The sequence below is a fragment of the Lissotriton helveticus genome, chromosome 11, assembly GCF_964261635.1.
Source record: "Lissotriton helveticus chromosome 11, aLisHel1.1, whole genome shotgun sequence".
Lineage (NCBI taxonomy): Eukaryota > Metazoa > Chordata > Amphibia > Caudata > Salamandridae > Lissotriton > Lissotriton helveticus.
The window spans coordinates 1108146312-1108158728 of NC_136072.1; the positions used below are offsets into that span (position 1 = coordinate 1108146312).

General features: G+C 39.6%; 1 protein-coding gene across 1 annotated transcript in view; it reads right to left on the reverse strand.

The window, feature by feature from the left end:
* Nucleotides 1–2088: 2088 nt before the first annotated feature.
* The window catches only part of MIF (macrophage migration inhibitory factor), a 55401-nt gene continuing 45072 nt past the window's right edge, over nt 2089–12417 (reverse strand). Inside the window, exon 3 of the mRNA XM_078666267.1 lies at nt 2089–2282. Coding sequence (XP_078522393.1) covers nt 2216–2282 — 67 coding nt within the window. The 3' untranslated portion in view covers nt 2089–2215. The remainder of the gene's footprint in view (nt 2283–12417) is intronic.

A 12417-nucleotide genomic window follows, 5' to 3' on the forward strand; every position in this document is an offset into this window, starting at 1 on the left:
TCTCTAAACAAATTTAGACATGCCTACAGGACAAACAATACTCACGGTCTCAACAAACCGAAGTAGACTGAAAGAATGAAACACGCATTTGGGAGCTTTTATATAAAAAGCAGAGACTGAATTTACGCATACATAGCGCTTCAATTTGGACCGATAGCAACAGGTTCAGGTAGGTGATCAATGCAGATGGAGAATCAGCGGTGAGCAAAACTGTGGGATAATTGCGAGTGGGGGAAGGGGGGGGGGGAGCTACAAACAAAAAATGTTAAAGTCAGTGAGCGCCACCTGAAACTCATCAAAACAGAAAAAATAATTCTAAAGTGTAAAAGCAAAAAAAATATACGCCATGGCAGAGAGGGCAGGAAGAATGGAAGGGAAAAATAGCACCTGCATCGCAGCAGACTGGCATTAATCAAGTGGAATTAATCTGTACTTGGTCAATGCTCCACAGCTAGGAATGGAAGGGATGTATCGGCTGCGTGAACCAATCAAGAGGCAGCAAAGAAGGGCAACACTGGAGAAAACCAGTGGCCTATTGGGAATCACAAACAGTGTCTGAGACACTGTTGTACATAGCATTTTGAGAATTCTTAATTGTGGTCACAAAAAGTCACAATTAAGAACTTGCAAAATGTCTCCATCATACATTTGGGCATGCATCTCTGTCATATGTGTAATTGTCTGGATACGAGGGACATTGTGGGCTTATCAACAACATAGAGGGGCTTCCAGCCGTCTTATTGCTTACCATTGGTTGATTTACTGGCACTCATGGTGTGCCTTCTCTAATCTTCGGTCTGTCCCTGCCCTGGAGTATTTCATATTTACTGGTGTTCTTCCACTGCTCACTTTCAGGAAACAACTTTTTCCAGTTTTAGGCACTCCAATCAGGCATGTTTTCTAGTGGTCTCCTTGGTGTGCTACCTTCCTGCTCCATGTTGCTCTTTTTGCCTATGTGCTTCTACTTTACGCCCCTGTAATTCTCTAGCCCTTGGTTGGTTCTACCCTCAGCTCCACGTCGCTCCCTCTTGCCCGTTTGCTTTTCTCGTTACGTTCTTACCATTTGCTTTTCTCTGCCGCACCTGTTTCCCGAGTTGCTTCCCCCACCCAGTTCATAAAACAAAATTTAAAAAAACCACACATAAATGTGCTCTTTTTCTTTAGATCGATAAACAAGAAAAAGCACCAGAGCCATTTTGTAGGTAGACGCCTACAAAATGAAGCTGGTGGTTGCATCATATGCTTTTTTAGCCTTCTGCACAGCATTGCTAAAACCATTGGCAAAGCCAAAAGTCTCAAAAGCGAGATCTATAAGTTTAGACACAGCTTCCTCCCAAACCTACAAGATGAGAAAGACTGACCCCAACCAAAATGCAGACGCTTCCATTTCGCCCTTGTTTTTATGTACCCTAACTTTTACTCAAAACACCTGCCCCTTTTGCAGACTTCTTTATTCGCCCATCCTAAAACCTAACCCAAACAGTCACCATATCTTTAACCGAAACAGTAACCATTATCAAAACCCCATCTCTTCCATACTTCACCTCTAGCTCAATCCATCTCGAAGCCTAACCGAGGGTCAACCATACTCCTAACCATAACAAAATAGTTAATCTTAGCTTTAGATTAAGGGTAAGTTTTAGAGTTTGTACTAACAGTCACGTTTCCTCATTTAATTACCTTTTGTTTTGGTTTTTTACACTTTCAAATTTTGTTCGCGATTCAGTTTTAGTATTTTCCCTTTTTATTTTCAAAACTTTGGTTGTTAGCACTTTTTATTTGGAAATTGACACCAGTCCAGGTTTTTTTTAAAATCTGTTACTTATATTCACAATTAGACGAATGGGACTAAAAGTACCAGAATACAAAGAAAAGACTTAAAGCAAACGAACGACTCACACACCATTGCCATGCATACACAAAATACGACACAAACCTATTTTAAAGCACTCTGCTTCCATTGTTGTATGTTGGTTCTACTTCTAACACTTACATGAATAATGAATGAACAGAATCCAAACATGGGTCTGAGCGACACCAAACATGGGTCTGAGCGACACGTACAAAGCGAAGACACAAGCACAAAACTTCTTTCTGTACTTTATTTGTGTTAGGTTTTGGTTTGGTCATAAATGGAAAAAGGAGGCATGATTCTCAGCTATGGTCCAAGTAAGGTGCTGGTCTATTTAGGGCTGCAAGGCAAGCAGGGGACGCGTTAGGCAAAGGTGGACCCATCCCATCCTACGTTGGCTGCGTTCAGGTCAAAAAAGTTGATGTACACCCTAGAAGAGAGAGAAAAAAAATTACAGATTTTAACAGCACGGTCAGCGTACGTTTCCCAGGTACACACAGTCCATGTTTCAGCCTTGCATTCCAGAACTTATAATTCTGGTATCAGATAATAAAAAAATAATAAAAAATAAAAAAAACATTAATATAGCACTCCAAGTCCTAGAATGTAAATAAAAAACTTGGGCTGGACAAGTTACTCACCACAAAAAATGGACTAGACGAATTACTCAATTATGCATCTGTGAACCTTTTAATATTTCAGATATACAACAGTACATTACGTGGTTACCACCTAGGTTTAGGGATTATACTTCAATGTTAATGAGCCACAACATCACTTGCATTGCATAGATATTCTTCCAGTAGCGGTGCAGGAACAGAGGATACAGTAGTAACATCTTATATCACACCAATCCATCATTCAGGTACCATAAAAGAGTACTGTTCCACTACTCTACACCGTCAAGAGCATAACATTAGCACCTGTGACAGCTTGTTTACTGGTCACCTCCTTTTTGGTAAGTTACAGCCGAATGGCCCCCATTTATCTGGTGCCCCTGCTACTTCTGGCTGTGCTTAAGTCTCGGCTTTAATATTACACCAGGTCACTTTTTGAAGCCACCTCTTCAGATGGAGTCGGGTCAGGTGATGGAAGTTCGGTATTGGACAGCTGCGGCATTACAGCATTCAGTCTTCTGACTGCCTTTGGGATCCAGGCTCCCATAATCGGGAAAGGTCTCTTACGCAATACTTTGCACCTCGCGCCCATTATCCCTCATTCTTCATTTTTTGAAGAACCAACGTCAATAATGCAAATTGTGTGGACAGTGCAGAGGTAGATCAATGACGTGTTCAAACTTGTACCTATCACAAGAGTGACCGACTCTAGAGTCAAAATGAAGCAACAGGGCTGGAGTGTGATTTAATCTGTATAGGATTCTGAGGTGTAAAAGTGTGTGCCTATAGTTTATGGAAACGCCTGCTCTCTGGGTACATCAATACAGCCATTTTTCCTGAGTAAGGATATCTCCTATGTTGGGTTTCCAAACCCTCATAGCAGGGGCAAACTATTCTTATAATATTATTATTATACAGGGGTAGGTGTGACGGCCTTGACATGGCTTAGTCCCTTTTTGATGGGAAGATCACAATCTGTATGGATGCCGCCATTTGTGTCGGAGTTCAAAGTTCTGGAATTTGGGGTCACCCATGGCTCTACTCCAAGTCTGACTTTGTTCAAGGTATTTATCTCGCCAATGGCATCCTTAGTAGAATCCTATGGCACTCAGATAATCTCCTACGCTGATGATATGCAGAAGAGCCTGAAGTGGGGACAAAAATCTCTTATGTGCCCAGGACGGAATCAAATCATGCCTGTCGGCAGTGGCATTGGATGTCCCAGAGTAACCTCCAATGTAACACAAGCAAAACTGAGGTTCTGTTTTTTTGGCTCCCCACCACCACTGTGGGCAGGGGAGATTTGGCCCAGTGTCTCTCCTCCCCCACCATCGCTTTTGACAGTGGTTAGGAATTTAGGTGTGAAATTTTACAAACACCTCTCCTTTAAACCGCAGGTGGACAGCGTAGTCGGGACATGCTTTGGCCTTCTGCGGATGTTGAGGATCTTTTTGTGTGTGCTACCTGCGGTTTGCCAGAAGATGGTAATAATAGCTCTTATAATGTCACAGCTGGATTATGCCAATGTTCTCTACTAGAGGTCTCCCGGAGTACCTCCTAAAGAGACTCCAGCTGGTAAAGAATGCAGCAGCTTGGCTCTTGCTTAGGATTTCTAAGTGTGCTTCTATTCAAAGACATCTTAAGGAACTGCACTGTCTGCCCATCAAGATGAAAGTGCAGTTTTGAGGACTGATGTTAGCACACAGAGCTTACAATGGACTTGGACCTGAATATCGATGTAAGAGGCTCCCGCAAAATCAGCCTTCTAGAGCTCTTTGCTCGGCAAACAGTTTGTTGACTGTGGTTTCCAAAACTAGAAGAGAAGATCGGGCAATTCCTCTTTTGCTGTGTTGGCAACAAGAGGATGGAGCTCTTTGCTCAGGCATCTTCAGGCGATCAACGATGCAGGGTCTTTCAAATGTAATTTGAAAAGTGGCTTTTTAATTCAGCATTTTAAGCTACCCAACATCAATCAGCCTTTGCATTCCTATAGCGCCAGGAAACTGAGTAGCGGTGGGCTCTATAAATTCCGGTGACTGATTGGTTGATTTTCTGTCTGTATTCATCATGACATTAAGCCTAGCTATCCAACCAGACTTCCTCGCATTAGTGGTCCTTGGGAAAGAAGGAGCATTGTGATGCAAGATGGGGGTGTGGGGCAGGGGCAATAAAAAAAATAAAAAAATAGGGGAGGACTAGTCATCAGTGCTTAGTTAGAACCGGTGGTTGTACATTGAGCCCACCCGCACGAATATTTGGGGACGAGCACTTACTTTTTACCGTCAGACAAACCCAAAGCAAGAGCGAAAAACACAAGAAGAAAAGCAAAAGGAAAAGAAAGACAGGAAAAACAGTGACAACGGGAGAAAGCAGGGGCAAAAAAGCTGTCAATAAATACATTGACAGGGAGTGCATGGAGGTCGAAGGCTGAGCTACAAGGTGGAATCATGACTTGGTATTGGGGATTGGTCATCACCGGCTGCCTTTAATATTTTACCCATTAATCACTGCCGGTTAAACTACCCTCTTTGAATAGTGCAAAGGGCAGGAATCTCTTGTTTACGTATCCGTGTACTATACTAGTCAGTTCACCTAAATTCAGCAAATCTCTAAAACGGACCTTCAGTGGAACGAGCAGGATTATTCAGAAGTAGAATCAACTGCGATTACAGGACGGTATATCATGCCTTAATGGTGGCTGTGATAGGATATATATGGTCTCCAATGCAGGACATTTGTAGGATTAATATACATTTTTGTTGTTTGTCTAGGAGCACAAGAGGTGGTGGATATTACAAGCATATTGCACTTGAGCAACATAAAAATACTATTCCAAATAAGGCCCTGAGAGCACCCCCCCTTTACTCATACATTAGTGTAAGGAACTTTCATTTTAATCTGGATAGTTTCTCAGCTCAAATCAGGCACAGAATTGTGGTGTAAAGGTTGGTAAAGACAGTTTGTGGGCATGGAATTGGGATATTAGTAAATAGGTCCAAGAATTCGGGCAATACCAGCATTTTACTCAAGGCAGTCCTACCCACCATAAAAATGGGCAAGTTAGCCCAACTATCTGCCATTATCGGATTACTTAATAATAGGCCCATAACTATCCTGACTGCAACTTCTCTGGAGTTATGGCTCTTTAGCTAATATCTAACAGAATATAGTTCTCAGAGATAAAATATATCAAAGAAATCCATCAACCTTCTTCTTCAGATTAAAAGTGTTTTATTCAATTGTCCAATTTTCGATACAATTCCACTTCCTGGTAGTATTCTCTCAAATTGCTTTCACAAATATTGCAGGATTAAAAAAGCAGACATCCACCAACACGTGTTTCGCAATTCGCAATATAATCGTTTCTTCTGTGTGGATTTCACCAATTTGCCATCTGTATCCAACCTCTCAGATATCCTTCACAATTCAACATGAAAACAGTAGACCAGACCTTACAATATTATCTGATTAAACCCAACAGTACACACAATCCCAACATTCCAAAGTATTTACCAATACCCCACAACAAAGGCATCGCCTCTTTATTGCAATACCACAGACACAGCCCAATCTTATACAATTCTGCTATGTACTTCTTTGATATATTATTCTCGAAGAAAACTTATTCATAGTGCCTTCTATGTTCTAGCCTAACAGTACCTTCTATGGACTTGATCTGTGTGTTAATACATGCTGTATTTTACCAACTATAGGTAAATATCAGTACTTCTACTATCCTATAATTTCTTCATCCTATATAATTCACACACTTGTGATATGTAAGCAGAATTGTCTACAGGCTTGACATATTAAACCATGCTTGCAAACTTGACGTGATTTTAGTCTGACCAGGGAACCAGCCCTCTCTTTACAATCGATATGGTTAATGTACAATTTTGTTCATGCTGTGTGCACAAACCGATACAATTATTGTAAACTAACACTGCTATTCCATTTCCATAGATGCTACTGCATACTGAGAGTACAGATATCTTGGGCTATGATTGGTGTGTAGGACCTATTGTATGACATCAAATTAAGTTTTTAAATGTAATTCTAACGTCAATAGGTAATAATAAGACGCTCCGTCTTATTATCTCCACCCAACACCTAGACGGTCATACCTGTACATGGTCTTATGATTAAGGTACTTCCTCTCTATTACTAATATGAATAAAGTGGTTTACTCATGTTCAGCTTCCTATTATATTACTCATTTTAATGTAGGTAGGACCCATACTCGGGTCCAACTTGATCTATTAGGCACAGTACGTTTTTGACCATCTAACTATTCACACGGTCGTTAGGCAAGCGACATTGTGCCCACTTGTAATCAGTAGCCTTCTATAGACTGTATAGATCATATGTCCTAACTGGCTGTCTTTTTACGATTTTACTAAACAGCTAACAACTTAAATTGTTGGCAAAAACGAGGGTTTGATTTCTAACAACTTGTTCTGTCTCAGCCAAATACATGTACCTTTAATAAGGCGAAAATAATTTGATGATTAATATGCTATGCCCTTTCTCCCGCCTTACTCTTAAACTGATGAAACGGAGCTAGTTACTCTTGTTGTACTGGTTTAACTTTTCTGCCAAAGATAAGGCTCTTTGACAGGTTTTCTTTTTAGTTACAGTTTTTTCTCCATAGGTTTCAGTGAATTTTCACTTGTCACCAAATACTTGGGGTAGTTTCACTTCTCTTTTTTGACAAGTTCTCTCATCATTTTTTTCCTCCAAGCACGGACAATAGGTGTATGTATCTAGAGAGATTTTACTTCTGGATCTCTTGCAATACAGATGTGGACTCATCCAGAGCTGCTGAACCAGACCGATATTGGCACTCGGACGTAAGGACCATATATATGCAAGTCATCTCTTATATGTCCTTGGACCATACACTGTGGAACTAAAATCGACTATATAAATGATATGGTTTGGTCACTCATTTCAGAGGATACCTGTTTTGGATTGATGTATTGAGACCGACATATCAACCAGCTAATTTTCTTGCTACGCTTATCCTTAAATACGTTAAACTAAGTTACAAGACTACGGGTCTACTTTTGTTAGAGCCTTCGCGTCTACAAACCAACTGTATTTACGGTTAGGTTGGTTTACGTTAATTTGTACTGCATGGAGTTTAGACAACTTCTTTGGACACTCCTCTTCCCTATTTCTTTTATTCTTTTCCCCTTATCTTACGGTTTGCAATTTGGTTACTTTCCCATGGTGGATTGGATCTATATTACTCAGCACAAACATTTGTTTTGTGATAAGTTTCACACAAGAAAATATTTAATCACATCCTTCCTATTCAGCACTGGTCCATCAAGCTTCCTGTCTTGTTGCACGTACACTTACTAAGTTAGTCTCGGTTTCCTCACGTTTCTGACTGCTATGTATTTACATAGGATTTCACAGCCTTGAAAAAGTCACTTTGCGAGGAAACACGTGTCGGCTGTTATCCAATATTGAATTTACAGACAGTGGTCTGTTCCAATACTGAATTTGCAGAAGATTACAAGATTTCCCTTTCTTCAATAAACATACAGGTGAAGCATTACTATGAATCTTTAATATATGGACTTTCTACAATTATATGGACTTCCATTGGAGTGCTGTGGTATCTTTTGATGTATGGTATACAAATAGGACCTTGTGGTCCGTTGTAACTTGGCACATCCAATAGTAGGGTGTTTGATACCAATTGAGTACTCACCCAAAATATTTAAGTATTTGCTGTATTATACTCTTTCCACATATACATATGTACATAGAGGTGCGATTGAAAATCACTACTACCAAGCTGTAACATAGCAGCAGAAGGTGTTCAGAATGTTTAACCACTTGGCTGCTAAGGGGTGTGCATGTAGGTCCATTGACTTTCCATTGAAATCAATGGGCCCTACATGACGAGTTACCCTTGTCATTAGCACTGAAGGGGTTAATAACTAGTGAGACAGAATCAGCCTTCTATTGGTAAAGGCCAAGCACCTATTGGAGTGATATTCTTGTAAGTTAACAAGCCAGCAGTGATGGAGCGAGATTCAGAAATGTTTTTCATTTCAACTCGTGAAGTCCCACTTTCATAAATAAAATAATAACAGTTGTGCTATGTGTGTATTAATTCAACCTAGTTTAAGTTGCATCTACACATGAAAAACGTGGGATACTAACATGTGTGCTCATAAACGTGCATTATGTTGCATTTCCTGGTTTGTGAAAAATAATAAATTAATCGTGTCTATTGGTCATGTCAAAAATTAACTGCAGCTGTTTAGAATAAATGGCATGTGCTTATTTTGCTTCCCTGTCTATGTGGTGTCACTCTATTCTCTATAGGTGCATAAAAAACCTTGTTGGATAATAAGAAGAATGGTAGATATAAAATGCTGCTTTATTTGTTTGCTTTTGCTAGGTAACTTTGACTAATGGGTTAATTATTAGCAATGGAGGGTGGCAACAGAACAAATTATATTACTCACATTAATTATTTTCTTGTGTTTGTTTATACAATAGTTAATGAGAAAGGTTTTGGGCCTAGTGAAATTTTCCGTGCTTGCAAAAATCTGCTTGGAGCCAGAGTGAGTTCATGATGGCAACAGTTTTCTCCGTCTGAAAAGTTTGTCGTGCTGAGATGACATTTTCTTAGCCGAACAAGGCCAAGGCCAGGAACCGGCAAAAGGCTTTTGACATTCACGCATCCGAGGAAGCTAAAAACTTCATTTGTTGCAATTGTTGCGAACTGGAGGAAACTGCGTTGTTCGAAAACTAGAGACAATGGTCTCTAAGAATGAAGACGGAACTATGATTCTGAAATGTGGTGACACGTTGCCTGTCACTTTTGAACCAATGGGACTTCAATTCAGCAGAGAAAAATATACAATTTTAGATTAGCTTAGCGTAGAAAGGTATAAAAACTCTTGCCCCGTGGAAGAGTTATGCTTCTCCTGGCAGACCTTTTGATGAGGGCGTTACGGGGTTGGACTTCTCTTGGAACACGTAAGAACCCTCAAAGACTTTACTCTTTAATTTTCCTTATAGTTAGCATTAGTTAGGGACTTAGGTTTTGAAAATGCCAAAATGATAATCTTCATTTGCAATAATATTTTTGATTCATAATAAAATTGTCATAACCATTTGCAATGATTCAAATAAAAATGCTTTAATAAAATGTATAATACATTTTCCAAATGAGTAGCTAATAAAAATCTTACTTTGGAAAACAAGCCTGGTCTTATTTTCATGGGTATAGGTTATTCATAGCTAGATCTTATCGCCACAGTGGCTTAATTAGCTTGTAGGTTTGTGAAGTATGATGAATTCATTTACCATGGTTGTATATAAATGTATATAATTTGTGAATAGGTTAATTAGGTCACATGATTCAGTTGGTTATAATATGTCATGTTAGATTTATGGGCCTTATGAGAGTTTATTAATTGATGGTGTATATAGTGGAGTTGGGTAGCGTTGCTTATGACATATTTCCTATAGCCCGCTGGATCAATTTTTCTGGTAGCAGATTTGATGGTTGCTATGGTAACCGATATGTTATATGGTGGTTGCATAGGATCGATGATTAACATATGTTGAGTTTGTTCATTTGCGTTGTGTAGTCGAAAGGTTTTTTCCGGCGTGAAAAATCCTAGTTGTACCGGTACAGTGTAGTGTGACCAGAGTGTAAAGTCACAAGTCACACAGTGCATTTGATCTGTTTCAGAGTTGTGATATCGTCATGTATCACAAGTGTTGTCGTCGCGCAGCACGTGTTAGGGATATAGGTGTGTCAGATAGAATGTATGCATAGTGAGGATTGTCTATGAAATCGAAGCATTGAGTATAGGGACAATGCGCCCGTTCTAAAACTCTCTGTGGGAAAGTAATAGAATTAATTCAAGCTTGAGTGAAGGGTAAGGTAACGTCGCTTATTTTACTGACGATTCATGTTATCAGTGGGGGGTTAGAGTCCCGCCAGGATTTCATGTGTTTGTGGTTAGGGATACTTTCCGTTTGAAAGTGCGTAAATGGTTTTGTAATTCCGTTCGAGTCAAACTTTGAATTGCTACTTTATGTGCATTCAGAGGGAAGCGTGTTCGTTATTACGTGTGTGAAGGGTAGAGTAAAGGTTTACTTTATCGGCAAATGTATATTCTGTGAGAATAGCGTTGTCTATTCCACGCAAAGAATTTCTCGTGTGTGTGTAAAACTATCGCCTTAATTAGAGAAACAGACAAATGGTTTGTTCTTTTTGTTGTTGTTAATTAAATTTCATTGAGAAAAGCGTCTTTAAAATGGCGCTGTGAAAAGTTTTTGTGAAGGAGGGGTGAGCGCTGAGAGTGAGACGCGAGAAACCGCAGTGGCTGTGTACGTCACACGGTCCGCGCAGGGATTGGGTACTATACGTCACAGGCTGTACTCTGATTGGCTCACGTGACTTTGTCAAGCTGAACGCTGATTGGCTTTGGTGGGAAGCTTTGTTTTTACTGGTCGAGCAAGGTGGTGACGTAGCTCGAACCTGATTGGCTTGTTGGTGTGTTTCGCGCACGGATTGGCTGGTATTGCGGAACAACCAGGAAAACATTTACGATCATTTCTGATTAAGAGGATTTGATTTAAAAATGGCTTATTACTTTAAACATGTTGAGAAAAAGACTTCGATACTTCAAAAATAATTTTTTTTTATTTCACCCGACAAGAAAATTCAAACGCGAGGTGGTAAATTACTTCATAAGTACAAGACACCTGCAGCGTATATGGAAGGTGAATATGGTTACCATACTGTTCTGTGGTTTGATGTTTGGAAAAATTACACAAAAGACGACGGCGTATTGGCTTGGCCAGATGATGGTTCATTTAATGTTAAGGTTTTAAGAGATCTGAGAGAAAAAATGTCAGCTCTTGTACCACGGCCTAGACCGACACAATTTGAAGCTTTGGTTGAATGGGAGGATGAGATGTTTCAACTTCAGAAAGAAGCAAATGGGATTAAGAGACCTCCAAAAACACCGAGTTACAGAAGAGAAACGCATGAAGATAGAATGCGTATGTGGAGACAGGGAGATATGTGCGATGGTCTCTATTTAATTAGGGAACTGGTTTTAGGGTCTCCAGGTGAAAAGAGAACTGAAAAGAAAAATAATGTTGTTATAGATAACGAATCAGAGGATCCAGTCTTAGAAGAAATTTTTACGACAAATAATAAAAATGCCCCTTTGAGACAGCCTCGTTCATGGTCCACTCCAACGGTTTCTGCAGGAACCACTCCTAGTGAACCCCCAATAAATGATTCTTCAAAATTGTACCCAAATAATTGTGAATCTTTTGGAACTCCAGAACAGTTTGAGACCAGAACTAATTCTAGTGCTTTTATTGAAAACAGAAGTTTTCCAATGGAAAGGGAAGCCCCTAGAGATCTGATGAGAACTGACAGGAAGGAGGAAGTTGCAAATACTTCAGAATATTTGCGATCGAAAGAAAAATTAATTCAGCAGATAACCAAGAGCATAGAGCAGTGACAGTTCCAGTAACGATTGGTCCTGTTCAGCCTGTTTTTGATCAAAAAGAAATTAAACAGCCAGGTTTAACAATTCCATTAAATGCAGAAATTCAAAAAGTAGCTGAAAATTTTTATTCAGATTTATCTGAAATAAATCGTGAAAAATCAAGGATGCCTGACTTGACTTTTAATCAAGGTTCTTTTAACCAGACACCAATGGGTGCAGAGTCAGATGCTGAGTCTACTGAGAAAAGAGAATCGAATTCAAAACCTGATGTTGCAAAATTAAAAGCAGATTTGGAAGAATTAATAATTGGCACAATTGGTCCAGACAGTTTAAAATTTTACCGAGATGATGAACTCCTGTTCATCAGCAAAAGCATGCAATGGAAAATAAAGAATAAATATGATCAGCTGGAGGAATTGGCAGAGGAATTAGAAATTGA